We start from the raw sequence: 12,627 nt of genomic DNA, 5'->3' as shown, positions 1-12,627 counted from the left end.
CAGAAACGCCATGGGAATAAACAATGAGTGTGGAAAAAATAAACATCAAGTGAAGGTGCATTCAATACACTGCTTTGTATTATTCTGTTTGCCTCTTATATGGTCATGTGAATGTCGTAAACAATTAAATTAGTAGAAAAATGCAATGCCCTTACTTAAAGAAATACAGTAGTGGAAGCAAATGCCTGCTGTGTTCGCACATATACAAACAGAACAGCATATGCAAATCTGCATACATGTATATACATATACAAACAGAGTAAGATATTCACATTTGCAGCTGCAAAGTATAAAGATGGCTTATGGAGTATAATTCTCTCTGCGCCCCCCACCCTTTGTCTTTTGTCTCATCAACAGGTGCATGGATCGTGTAGGTGGGAGAGCAGGGGAACACTGAGCCTAACTTTCTGTTAAGTTGGTCATGGCTGACACTTAAAGCTAGTCACTGAATATAGCATATGGTTTAAATTACCCTGATTAGACCCTGCTTGACAAAAAGGCATAAGCTGCTTATTTTTAAGTAGTTTCAAATGTCCCTTGATCCTAATACATGCTTTACGAAAAGGAAAAAAAAAAATAAAAGAGAGGGAGCGAGAACTTCAATGATGCTAAGCTTCTCACTGAATTTATAGCATAAACCCCATTTACTGATGGGAACATACTGTCTTGGGTGGATACACAGACACACACAGACACTTTTTCAATCAGACATCTTAACTGCAAATATTCTAAAAGTCTGCAGTAGCTTAAGTTTTACATTTTCCCTTTAAGTTTAACAGAGTGCAAGTATGGTCCTCTAAATGTGTGCATGTGAATACACAAAATAGGCTTGCATTCAGCTGGCTGACTTCCTCAGGTGGTACTTTTCATTCTGCCGTCACTCACAATTGAGAGAAAAAAGGCAGAACGCACCACAATAACAAAAAGAGGACTAATAAAACAACAACAAAAAAAAAGTCATCATAACAGTCATTACTGTACCTGCCAAATAAATATCGCATCACTTTTTTCCTCAAACTCCTATTTTAACTCTTAGCAATGTGTTGGTTTGTCTTCATTCTCCTTTTCCAGTAATGTTTATTTTGCTCTCTTGCCCTGTCTCTGGTGGAAAGTACTGATACTAATAGTTAACAGTCAGTCGAAAGGCACTGAAAATGCCTTCGTTGCAACCAACGATGTCTCAATCAGAGCAGTATTCACAGAGCGACTGCTCTGCACTGACTGGCGGTTTGGACACTGATTTTTATTTTAGAAATCAACCCCCCCCCAGTGTGGAAAGTAAAAAAGAAAGAAACAGAAACCTGTCTAAGCACACCTTAACATTGTCATGCAGAAGAATTGTGATGGGGAGAAAATATTTCTATTTCTTTTCTTTCAGGAACAATAAGGACAATTAGGAAGACACGTCGAGAGCCCGACGTTAACTAACGCAGCAACACAATCGTGTCAAATGTTTAGAAATTCACTATTGTGCTAACCAGACTATCTGCAAGTTGTAAAATAGACTTAACCCCAAACAAAAGTTAACTAATTCAAATTTGTCTAGCTGTGCCTTATACCCCGATCACATGACCACCTGAATAGCTTTTCTATTGAAGCATCATTGAAGGTGAAGGCAGTACGACCTCACTACAAAACCTACAAAATCCCCAAACCCTGTGGCCTAACTTAACCACCCTTAATAGTGAGCCGCAGTATTGAGAAACTTACTGTACAGTACTGTTATAGTATTCTTACTGATAAGTCACTGACATATCAACTTTGACAGGCCACCAATAGGAATTTCTATAGAAATTCTATTAACCTGTTAGTTCAGTGGCAGAAAACAGAACAGAAATACACTTTCTTTATGCTCTTCTGCCTCGGAGCTTTAAAGCCTAACAGCTAATGGATTCTATAAACACTGCGCATCTATTTTTGTACTTACTTGTACTTGTATGTACATACAGTAATAGGTCTGTTTGTTTTCCTACCTTTATTCAGCTTTGCTGTCCTTGTTTTTAGCTGTATGCCTTCTTTTATCTTCATGAAAATTGCTCTTATAACTGTTTGTAAGTACATTGAGGACAAGAAAAAACCAAACAAAATCGAATTCCTTTTATGTGTTCACATACTTGGCAGAGTAAGCTGATTCTGATAACTATAAATCTTTTACTAAATAATGATTTCTTAACTGACCGGTGCCCAACATGATTAGTATGATCCATCCAAAGAACGTTTCAGTAAACGATCAGACAACTTGCCAACACCTGCTCTATCATTTCCATTTTGATCTTTGTCTCTTTTCCCTAAAAGCCGTCTGGTTAACCAAGCTACTAAAATCTGCTGAATGAGGTGTGGGCAGCATTTAGAAGTGGAAGGAGGCCAGGCAGGCAGTCTGTTAATAGAAATGATTAAAGCCTAGTGATGATGCACTCACTGATGGAGAAAAAAAAAAAGAGGAGGGTAAGACAGAGAACAAAACAGAGGGATCTCCTTTTTTCTTGGCTTCACAATCCAAACTGCTCGCTTTTGGTGACTAAGAGGAGACATGTAGGTGACAAAAAGTTGGAATATTGGCTTTGGAGGAAAATCTGCCAGGGACTGAGCTGGAGTGAGTGTAGGAAAACAGATGATGCTCGTGCTCTGCCATATGTAACTTAAGAATTGTGAAATACTTACTCTATGGTACGGTGACAATCAGAGCATTAGATAAAACATAAAAACGTGTTTCAATGTCTTCTTTATTCTCTGTGGCCACCCAGCTCACGCTTCATTTTTCTGTGTGTTAAAGCACGAGTGATTTTTATGAGCAGTGGGGCCTGAATGCCTCTGTGGTCCAGAGGGGTGGCAGACAGATATAGGATGTTTTAGAAGAATAATAACTGGAATATTTGTAGAGGTCAAATCCCCCATTGACATCCCTTTATTACTCTGCCAACCTGCTGTGCTATAAATGAGACTGAGTGGAGTGCACAACCATGCATACTCACTCACAAACAGCGCCGCTGCACACAGAGCTCCACTATAGATCATCCTTTGATGTATGGAAATTAAGAGGCCAAAAAAACGCAGATCTGCCTTCTGAGGCCAAAGCCTGACAGACAAGTGGGACTAGACGGATGGCGACAGAGCCTTGGAAAGGAAAAAAAAAAATCTGGTGCACACACTCCATGTGCTGAAGAACATATCTTACATACAGTACGAGCACGGGGGTCACTGAATTGCAAGTTGCAATGTAGACTTCTCCTTTTATGTGCTTTCAGCCTAAGGCTCATAACTTAGACTGCATGTGGAAAAACTACAAAACAACACTTGATCTGCATATGAGAATCATCTCAATATAACTGAATCTTCACATTATTGCCAAATAAATTCCTTAATGACTCCTCAGGGTCACAAGCCTTGGACGGAAACTGCACCAAAGCAGTCGTCCTTGCTGCAAAATTAAATTCCATAAAGACTTTTGTATTTAGTATTACACTAAGTCTTCAAAGTATCCCAGTTGAGCACATTAATGTGTTTCTATGTTTGTGTGATTTCAATAATAAACTAAGGTCCACACAACAAACTGTTATTGGCTAAACCTGACTTTCATGTGTTGTATATGTGTGTGTGTGTGTGTGTGTGTGTGTGTGTGTGTGTGTGTGTGTGTGTGTGTGTGTGTGTGTGTGTGTGTGTGTGTGTGTGTGTGTGTGTGTGTGTGTGTTTGGGATGAGGGACAAAAGAAAAAGGAACAAGTGGGAAAGGGGACAGAAAGCAAGATTGATGGACCAGACTCAAGACAGAAAGAGAGAGATATTGACAGACAGATAAATAGATACATAGATAGATACATAGAAAATGACAGAGAGAAGCAGCACACAAGGATTGCTTCTCCGTGTCAGGAGAAATAATGATTGTAGTGCTGAGTAGAAGAGAGAGGGGCAGAAATAAGAAGGCACACACAAAGGAACCCTGAACTAAGCTGCAGTTTTGTTTCCATGAGAGGCGAGCTGGCAATGGGGGAAACGAAGGCTGTGTTACACGCAGTCAAAAGACAGCAGCTTTTGCAACAGTGCAAATCATTACTGCTGCCTCTATCCAACCCTGTTTTCATGCTCAAGTAAGCTCTTTGGTTAGTGTCTATGAATGTAATGCAGCCTTTTAGTGTGTCTTCGGGCCTCCCGAATGGCTGTCAGACCTAATGAAAAGGAAGCCACTCAAGAGCATGGTTTACAAAGACGAAATGGGATTTGTGTGTCTGAATACTAGATATGGAGAGATGAGACACATGGTGTATGCATCTCATACTCATATTGAAACACAAAGAAAGACAGTGACAGAGAAAGAACTCTATACTTTGTATATATGCAAATATATACATATATATATACAAATATACTCAGCTTGAGGTCCATTAAGTAAAAAGGTGGACAAAGACTGAAGACCTCACCACTGATCTCACCCTCACCTATGAGTCTTGACCAAGAGCTTGTGGACACACAGCAAAGTTGGGTGAAATTAAACACTCGACAGAAACACTTTATACAGAGATTATTAAAGCCCCAACAAAAACTTGGAGGGGTCCTTTCAAAGAACCTCACTCTTGTTTTCTCCTCCTCGGACTTTTCTTCACTCCCTCCTGCTGGGAGTAGAGCAGTGGTTAAAATCTTCTTTGGAGCGGCAAAAAACATGCTGTGACAGTAGAACTGCATATATATATATATATATATATAGTTACACACACACACTGTACACAGACTGCTGCTTGCTACTTCCTCCTGAGAGTTGCCTATGGCAATATGAACAAAGAACATGAGAGTCTCCTTTGACCACCCAGTCTGTCCCTGCTTGCCTGTGACCTTTACCTTTACTCTAGATACACTCACCAAACTCAGAGAAGCGTGCATTTTTGTTTGAATGCCTGTGCTTCAGGTTACAAAGATTATAAAACTTTCAATTTCTTTCAAGCAAACAAAGAGACTTTAACTACATTAATGTTGTATGTATCAGACGGCGGTGTAGATGAGCAGAGTGCAGCATAAGTAGTGAAATACAACGTGTTTTAGGGTTAGAATCAACAAGCATCTAATCCCAGAATAATCCCAAGAGAGTTACAAAAGTATCAAGTTAAAAGTAAAGCTCAAAGTAAAACGGAGGATTACAGAGGATGCATGCTCCATTTCTGTCTAGGTAAGAGCATTGTCTAGGTGGGCCATTTAGTTTATGCATTAAACTCTTCAAACCACTTTCTTTACAGCCTGGATCTCTCCCTAGTGATCAAATATAGCCCAAACAAACAAATATATCTTTTCTTTATTATTTATGAAGAAAATATAAAACAATATAGTATGTTATATGTTATAGTATGTTATCCCACTGGTGGTTACTGAATCTTACTTCATGCCGAACGCTACCACTGTGTTTGGGTGTGCTGATCTTGAACCCAGTTTCTCCCTAAAGATCACTTTGAAAGAGCTCAGTTACAAGTAATTTGTTTAATCCGGACACTGATGGATCTGAATGCTTAAACCTTAATGATTTGAAATGACCCAATGTTAAATATGGTTCATGATATCAGTGGTTTCTATAGCTGGACAACCCACGCAGCTCATTATCTTTTCAATAGGCCCACTTTTCCAATCATTCACCACTGCTGTTGCCCAAACCTTCACTGTTGTTTAAGTCAGGCCATGGCTCCAAATGAGCACCATCAAACAATATGCCAAAGTTTTCTAGAGTTTGTCACAGAGAGCCGCAAAACAGAGAGGAAAAAAGAAACAGTTCCTGGTTTGTATGCCTTTTGTTTGCACAAAGAATGGTCCGGTTTTTATTACTAATTTAACATTTGTAAGACCAGTTGGCGAAGCCCTGCTGGTAAACATCGCCAGAGATGTTGGTCTGACAGGGAGTGGATGAAACTCCCTGTGCACTGAGAGCTAAACAACTTAAGTTGACACCAGCAGGATGCCAAAATAACTGCAATAAACACACTGTGATATTGCCTCAGAGAATGTTGAAGGTAAACACAGTGTTAAAATTATTCAGTAACAATGAAGTTGTTACTTTGTAATTGGAGTTGTGATCCTCACACGCCTAAAGGATAACTTTGCTATTTTTAAACCTGAGCCCTATTTTTCCGCATAGTTTGCATTTGAAATGACTGCGGTGCAAATGCTACCATGTAATCTGCTGGGTCACTTGCGCCGATCAAAGCACATCCACTGAAACTGCTTGTTTTTGCCACTGCCAGGCTCAAATTGTTATTCGAAGTGTCTTCTTCTACATCATGAAAGTGATCCCTACAGAGGAAGACCTGAAAGATTCTTTTTATTAAAGCAGAAAAAGCTGCTTGTATCGCTCCGTTTAAAAACCACCAGACTCCATTGACGAAACCGTAATGTTGTCTTACCTTTTACAAGCGCGTTAGAGTGACCAATTAGCCAAGCCCGAGGAAGCCGGAGTACTCAGAGAGAACCCATGCAAGCATGAGGAAGAAATACCCCTGCCAAGTTTTCATTCAAATCATATTACGTGTATTTGTTTTGAGACAGGAAACATACAAACCTGTCAGGGTGTGTGTCAGTGTGCACGTACATGTGTGGAAAGCTTTGTGTGTAATACGGTGTATTACCTCTGCTAGCTCTGTCCACATGCTCCAGGTCGTCAACAAACTTGATCACAGCTGGAAATTCCTCCTCACATACTTGAGCCAGGAAGTGGAGTAATGTGGTCTTTTGATCCGCTGACTTAGTGTCCTTAAGCTGAAGTAAAACACATAGTTACACACAAATATCTTTGACAATAAGATATGTGCTCTATTTCAAGTCCTTCAGGGTCAATATACTATTAACAATTCTACAGACTGGGCAGTAAAACAGCTCACATTGAGTAAAAGGTGATGGAATATTTTTCACTAAGTGCTTACTTAAAATGCCACAGGCTAACCATATCCTTTTAAGTATAAATCTGTTGTGCAGCCTATTAGTCAAAGAAGCAAGGGAAAATAATTTATATACATTTGTAGAATCCATCTTCTTCAAGTCCAACTAAAATCACATTTAGTCATCTTTTTTTGTAATGAAAAAGTGATGCTTGTAACATGTTTATGAACTGTATTGTTAATAGTTCTTTATGAATTAAATGGAGCAAAAAACGGAATATGCTCTTTTTCGTCCCTCTTCAAAATAAACAAACTTGCGCTGAAGCCGACTTGTCATGAACAGCCGGCGTGTTGTTAGTGTTATCGAAGATTAAGAAGCCCACCAGCATTTAACCTGACCAAAGTGACAAGCAAGTATGTTTACAAGCCACTTACTGTACTGCAGCTGCACAGTTAATTCGTTATCTCCTGCTTGCGCTACACTTTCCCCAGGTGAATGTTTGTTTGGTTACTCATTCAAAAAAATAAGGTGCAGGACATGTGCTCATGTTTGTGAGTTACATTACAAAGATACATTAGCGGGAAAGCTAATTCTAATGACAGCAGGCTGCTGTCTACTCCGAGTGACCATCTGCTCAACTTACAAAAGAAGTCCAATGTCACTGCTTTTTTCGCAAGATTTGATTTGATTGGCTGTAGGGAAATAAAGTTTCTCAAAGGAGAACACAGGCCAAGTGAGTCACAGAGCAGATATGTGTGCTATAGCTGACAGAGAGTTTAAAATAAACTTGGACTTTAAAAAAAAAAAGTAGTAGAAGAGGATAAAAAAAACAGATTTTTTTTATTCTATAACAATACCTAATGGATGCAATTGAATAAAAAGGACATTTTCCTTCTTTCAGCAGCTATAAGCCCTTTGAGTAGCTTTATACATTCTGAGTGTTGACAGTTCTACAGCAGACACATATTCACAATGTGATGACCTCCTGTGCTTTGCGCCTCTCTTTCCTCCACACGCCACAATTTTTCTATTTCTCTGATAAATTTCCATCATCGCTCTTTTATAGTCTAATTCCAAGATGTCTCTCAGTATCCCCGCCAAACATCCCTCCTGTGGAGTACGTTGCTGTGTATCTCTCTAGGTGATCTATTGGTAGACAGCAGTGTACTCAGCCCCGCTGGGTTTAATCATGTTTGTATTATCTCCTCTAATCAAACATTCTCATCTCTCTTTTCATTTCTGTTTCCCCCCCCCTTTTTTTTTTTTTTAAAAAAGCTTCAAGTGCTCACTCACAAAAGGTCCCTCTCTGAATTTAAATAGATGGTAATCATAGTTGACAATGTAAACATTTTGCTTTTTCCTGTTGGGCTGGGTGCAATTTTCCTGTGCTGTGGAGTGTGCCATGGAATTAAGTTGTCAAACTTGGGAGCAGGCACAAAGGTGATGTCTTCCTCTGTAAATCCTGCCTCTGACGTTGACTCGCACCTTGGTTCCACAACATACAAGCACCAAGATAAGGGACACTGGAGGTGTAGCATCACAAATTACTTTATTAACTGATTGTATTCATCGTCACACTAATGAAACTAATCCATCATGCATGTGTGTATGAATCCATGACTGTGTACACACAAGCGCTGCTGTTTATATCGACAAGTCTAACAGGGCCGAGAGGTGGCAATGATGAATGGCTGCAGTGGTTGTTACTGTGGAAACTGCAGTGAGGGTGCCAACAGCTGCAATGTAACCACTGGAGGAGTCTCTCTACTCTGTTCTCACCATCGTTATCATAAAGGAAAACTTGGTGTCCTGTCTGCATGCCATATAAAATCTAGTAGAGATATTTTCTGTGTCTGACCCGTGAAGCATGGGTAGTCCGACAGGGTGTGCGAACTTTCAAAGGGATGCCAGCCATGGCCTCACTTATCTGTTCTGAGGAGGAGAATGAGAATAAAGTAGTCCTTGGATTTGGCTGCTTTGATAGATGCCAGATAGAGGGGAAAAAAAACGTGTCTTGTGGGGCTCATAGTGCTCAATCAAATGTCTAATCACAGCAGCCACTTTAGATCAGTTTACTGATGGGCCCAGCCACGATGACATAAAAGGAAAAAACTGACACTGACACTAAGGCTAACATTCCTAGAAACATGTTGCCACGCAACACACACAAACAAACCCTATATACACAGAAGTTACCATTGTACATGTTCGTGCAACTCATCCTGGAAAAAGACTTTCAAAAAGACTAATATGAAATTAAAATACAATATCCATATCGCAAATGAGCATTTTAACGTGTGAGGTTTTTGATTACACGTAATCAGAGACTGTGGCAATCAGAATCTGACAGGCCTCTTCAAGACAGGGTCTAAAAAAAGATCTGCTCAGTTTGTATTTGGCCTTTCTATCAAACTTTTGATTTTTTTTTTTTTTATTGTTATTGCTGCAGTCCTGTAGTCCAACTGCAAACACAGCTGTGTAAAAATCCATGGACAATGTTTATGTCATGAACGGTTTTCCTCAAACATGCATCACTCATGTTGAACCACTGCCACTGGAGGGATAAAGGACACACGCTGTATGTGAACAGTTGATGGTGAGGTCAACATTGCAACCCTTACCTTGCAGAGGGAACTGAGGTCAAAACCATATGACTGTGCGTTTCGGGAGCCTGCGTTCATGTAATTTCCCAGCAGCAGCACCAGCTCCAGCAAGCGGCCAAAGGAGCGGCTCTTCCTGACCTCATCACAGGCGGCGTTGACGGCCAGGATATCTGGGCGCAAGTTGTTTACGTGCTCCTCAAACTGCAGCCGGAAGAGGATGTGGCTCAGGCGAGGGCGCAACCGCTTCACACTGCTCATCTGGGGGAGGTGAACAGAAATGGAAAAAACAAGGAGGCATGAAGGAGAGCCGCAGAGAAGGAGGAACATAAAAAAGGAGAATTATGGAAAAGAGAATGAAGCAGGAGAGGAGGAAAGCAAGAATGTTTTATCAAAGAGAGAGAATAAAGTCAGAGAGCATAGTCAAACTTGAAATAACTACAATCGGCGCACTCACACATTCGGACGATCTAATTTAAAAGACATTTATGCAGCCGGCATGCTGGAAAGTGTTGCTAGGCAGTAGTAATAGATGCTGGCAGTGATTTGATTTGGGACCCAGGTCTGGTAAGTTAATTGTGGAGTTAGTGTCCATATAGGGCAGGCAGCAGAGGGGGTGGAATATACAATAGGCTGCTTTGGATTACCACTCTCACACAATTAGAGAAAATTGGAAAATATTGCATTGGGCCCAGGGCTTGGCCACAACAGTGATTGTGTACGTGTGCGGGGTGGTGGGGAGGGCCGCAGGTTCCAATTGTCTGTTTCACACAACAGCTGGCTGTGCGGTTTGATGTCCTCCATCAAGGGTTTAATTATAGCTACTGTAATGTTATCAAATGACTATTTCGGTTGGTGAGTGAGTGAGCATTGGTGTGTGCGTGTGCTGTGTGTGTTTGTATGAGAGGGAAGGAGAGGGAGGAAAGAGGGCAGGAGAAGAATATGACAAAATTAAGAAATGCTAAGGTGCACAAGAGCCAAACATAATGCTGAAATTGGAGCGAAGGGATGGGATAAATTATGTGATATAGATATTGTAGTAAGGAGACGATAATCAGAGGGAGATAAAAAGAAAGCGGGGCTCCTTCGGAGTGGATGGGTGCAGCTGTTGTTTCCATGAAGGCTCCAGAGGATACTGGACCAAACCGAGCTGCTATAGGCAGTATTAACAATATGAGAGGACAGGATCTAACGCAGCAAAGTGGACTAGAGGAAAAAGCTACAGATAACGTAGCAAATGTATTGAAGTGTTTTAATCAGTGTGGTGGTTGGATGGTGAGATGGAAGAGTCGGCTCTGTTGATATACTGTAGATTTCTTTCACGCTAGAGAGTGTGAACTGGGAATTTAAAAATAATGTCCCATATGGTGTAAAAACAAAATAGTGTTAGTAAATATTTTGGCAACTTCGTAAAGTATGTCTCTGTGGAGTGTCAACAACAATTTAAATCCAAGATGAAAGACTTTAAAGTAGTCAGATTCAAAGAAGTGCCAGTCATAAGGACTGTGACTACAGTTGAGCCAGCAGGATGCACATGCTGGTAAACAGAGTGAATCCAACGATTTCAGGCACTGACATTAAGTCTGCAAGTCATCAGCCAAAACTACTGTACTGCATCAAGTTGATTAGTGTAGAATACTACGCTGTTGGAAGAGTGAGAGCTTTTTTCTTGCAACAAAGATACATTAAACTGCATTAAACACTAAATGACTACAAGCTGCTGTAAGGATTTTTACAATGCAATCAGATATATTCCTTAGAATAAACACGACTATACACGAGGTTCAAATCAAGTTTGAGAGAGGCGGACATGGGAAAACGAATAGATAAAATGCATGTGTTTGCACAATGGTGAATAAAAAATTCCCTTTGAACCTGAGCTTTCCTGATAGGTGAAAGCACACAGGCCTCCTCGGGCCCACGCAGGCACAGCAGCGAAACAACATTATATAAGCAGGCTTTTCTTTGTTCTATGTCTCCCTGATGAACTATACACAACAGCTGAGCTTGCTCTTTTTTTATCTTTTCCCCCCATCAGCCGCTCAGTCACTACATTTTCATTCAGCGATAAGATTCGCTTTCACAGGTGGGCCAAAAACAGGTGGGTGCATGGGGCAGACGACATACGACATACACAAACCCTTCGTGCTGAATTCTGAGTAAACCTCCTTTGAAAAGTCTTTAAGAAAACGATGCTGACATAATTAGGCAGCGGTGCGCCTCTTTACTGTGCATAAATTAGTGCAGCGGTCCACAGGTGTCCCGTCTTTCCTCTTAAGGCTTAAAAAGATAGAATTTTAAAAAGCTCAAGATTAGGATATCCATATTAAAGTGCTGCATTTACACACTTGAGTGTGTTTGCGTGTGTATGTGTGTGTTCGTAGGAGAAAGAAAGAAGGGGAGAGACATGACGCAAGTAGAAGACAGGTCTTCGCTCTGTAATCTTAGCTGAGACATTACAGAGAATAAAGTCAATGAACTTCCATTAACAAAAATGCCACAACATAAAGAAAGATTATTCATGTGATATACGTGTACATGTTGTTAGATCTATAACCGGCTGGTGAAGAGTTGAGGTGAGTGAGTGTGTGTGTGTGTGTGTGTGTGTGTGTGTGTGTGTGTGTGCGTGTGTGCGTGCGTGTACTCACCACAACCCCAAACTGCTCAGGCTCTGACAAATTTGCGTACTCGTTTTTATACTTGGCCAAGGCGTTCAGCTGCTCCTGCTCTGGTAGGTGCTTTACAAGGTTCTACAAAGCAGAGAGAGCAAGAAAAGGAGAGAGAACAGCAATTCGGCACACAATTAATTAAAAATACCATTTTGATGATTCTGCTGTGATGCCTGACATGCTTCCATTCAGTAATTGTATTTGGTACAACGTTATATCTTCCTCATTTTCATGTTTCAATTGCTTTAGCATGTATAAAATGTGTTAATCCAAAGTGTCCAAACAATTAATTAAGCCGTTTACCCCTTGGGGGAATTGGCATTATCCGGGTTTCAACAGCAATGTTATTCTGTCCCTCATATCAGTTCAGAGAGTTTGTTATAAGACAGTTCATAGTTTTTTGTCCAATAATTAATCTAGCAAATGTGTCTTTATTGGGAATACATTGACCGTGGTAAGCGCTGCCACCTAGTGGTCATATAGCGGAAGTAGCGAGTGCGTGCGCTTGAGAGA

General features: G+C 40.6%; 1 protein-coding gene across 1 annotated transcript in view; it reads right to left on the bottom strand.

Moving 5' to 3' along the window:
- Positions 1-12,627, bottom strand: part of LOC139198786 (protein diaphanous homolog 3-like) — a 163,894-nt gene that overhangs the window by 69,753 nt on the left and 81,514 nt on the right. Inside the window, exons 20-22 of the mRNA XM_070827734.1 lie at positions 12,094-12,195; positions 9,467-9,706; positions 6,596-6,725 (exon numbers count right to left, since the gene is read on the bottom strand). Of these exons, the coding sequence (XP_070683835.1) occupies positions 6,596-6,725; positions 9,467-9,706; positions 12,094-12,195 (472 nt within the window). The remainder of the gene's footprint in view (positions 1-6,595; positions 6,726-9,466; positions 9,707-12,093; positions 12,196-12,627) is intronic.

The sequence above is a fragment of the Pempheris klunzingeri genome, chromosome 1 (genome assembly GCF_042242105.1).
Source record: "Pempheris klunzingeri isolate RE-2024b chromosome 1, fPemKlu1.hap1, whole genome shotgun sequence".
NCBI classification, from domain to species: domain Eukaryota; kingdom Metazoa; phylum Chordata; class Actinopteri; order Acropomatiformes; family Pempheridae; genus Pempheris; species Pempheris klunzingeri.
This window is presented reverse-complemented; position numbering and strand designations above follow the sequence as displayed.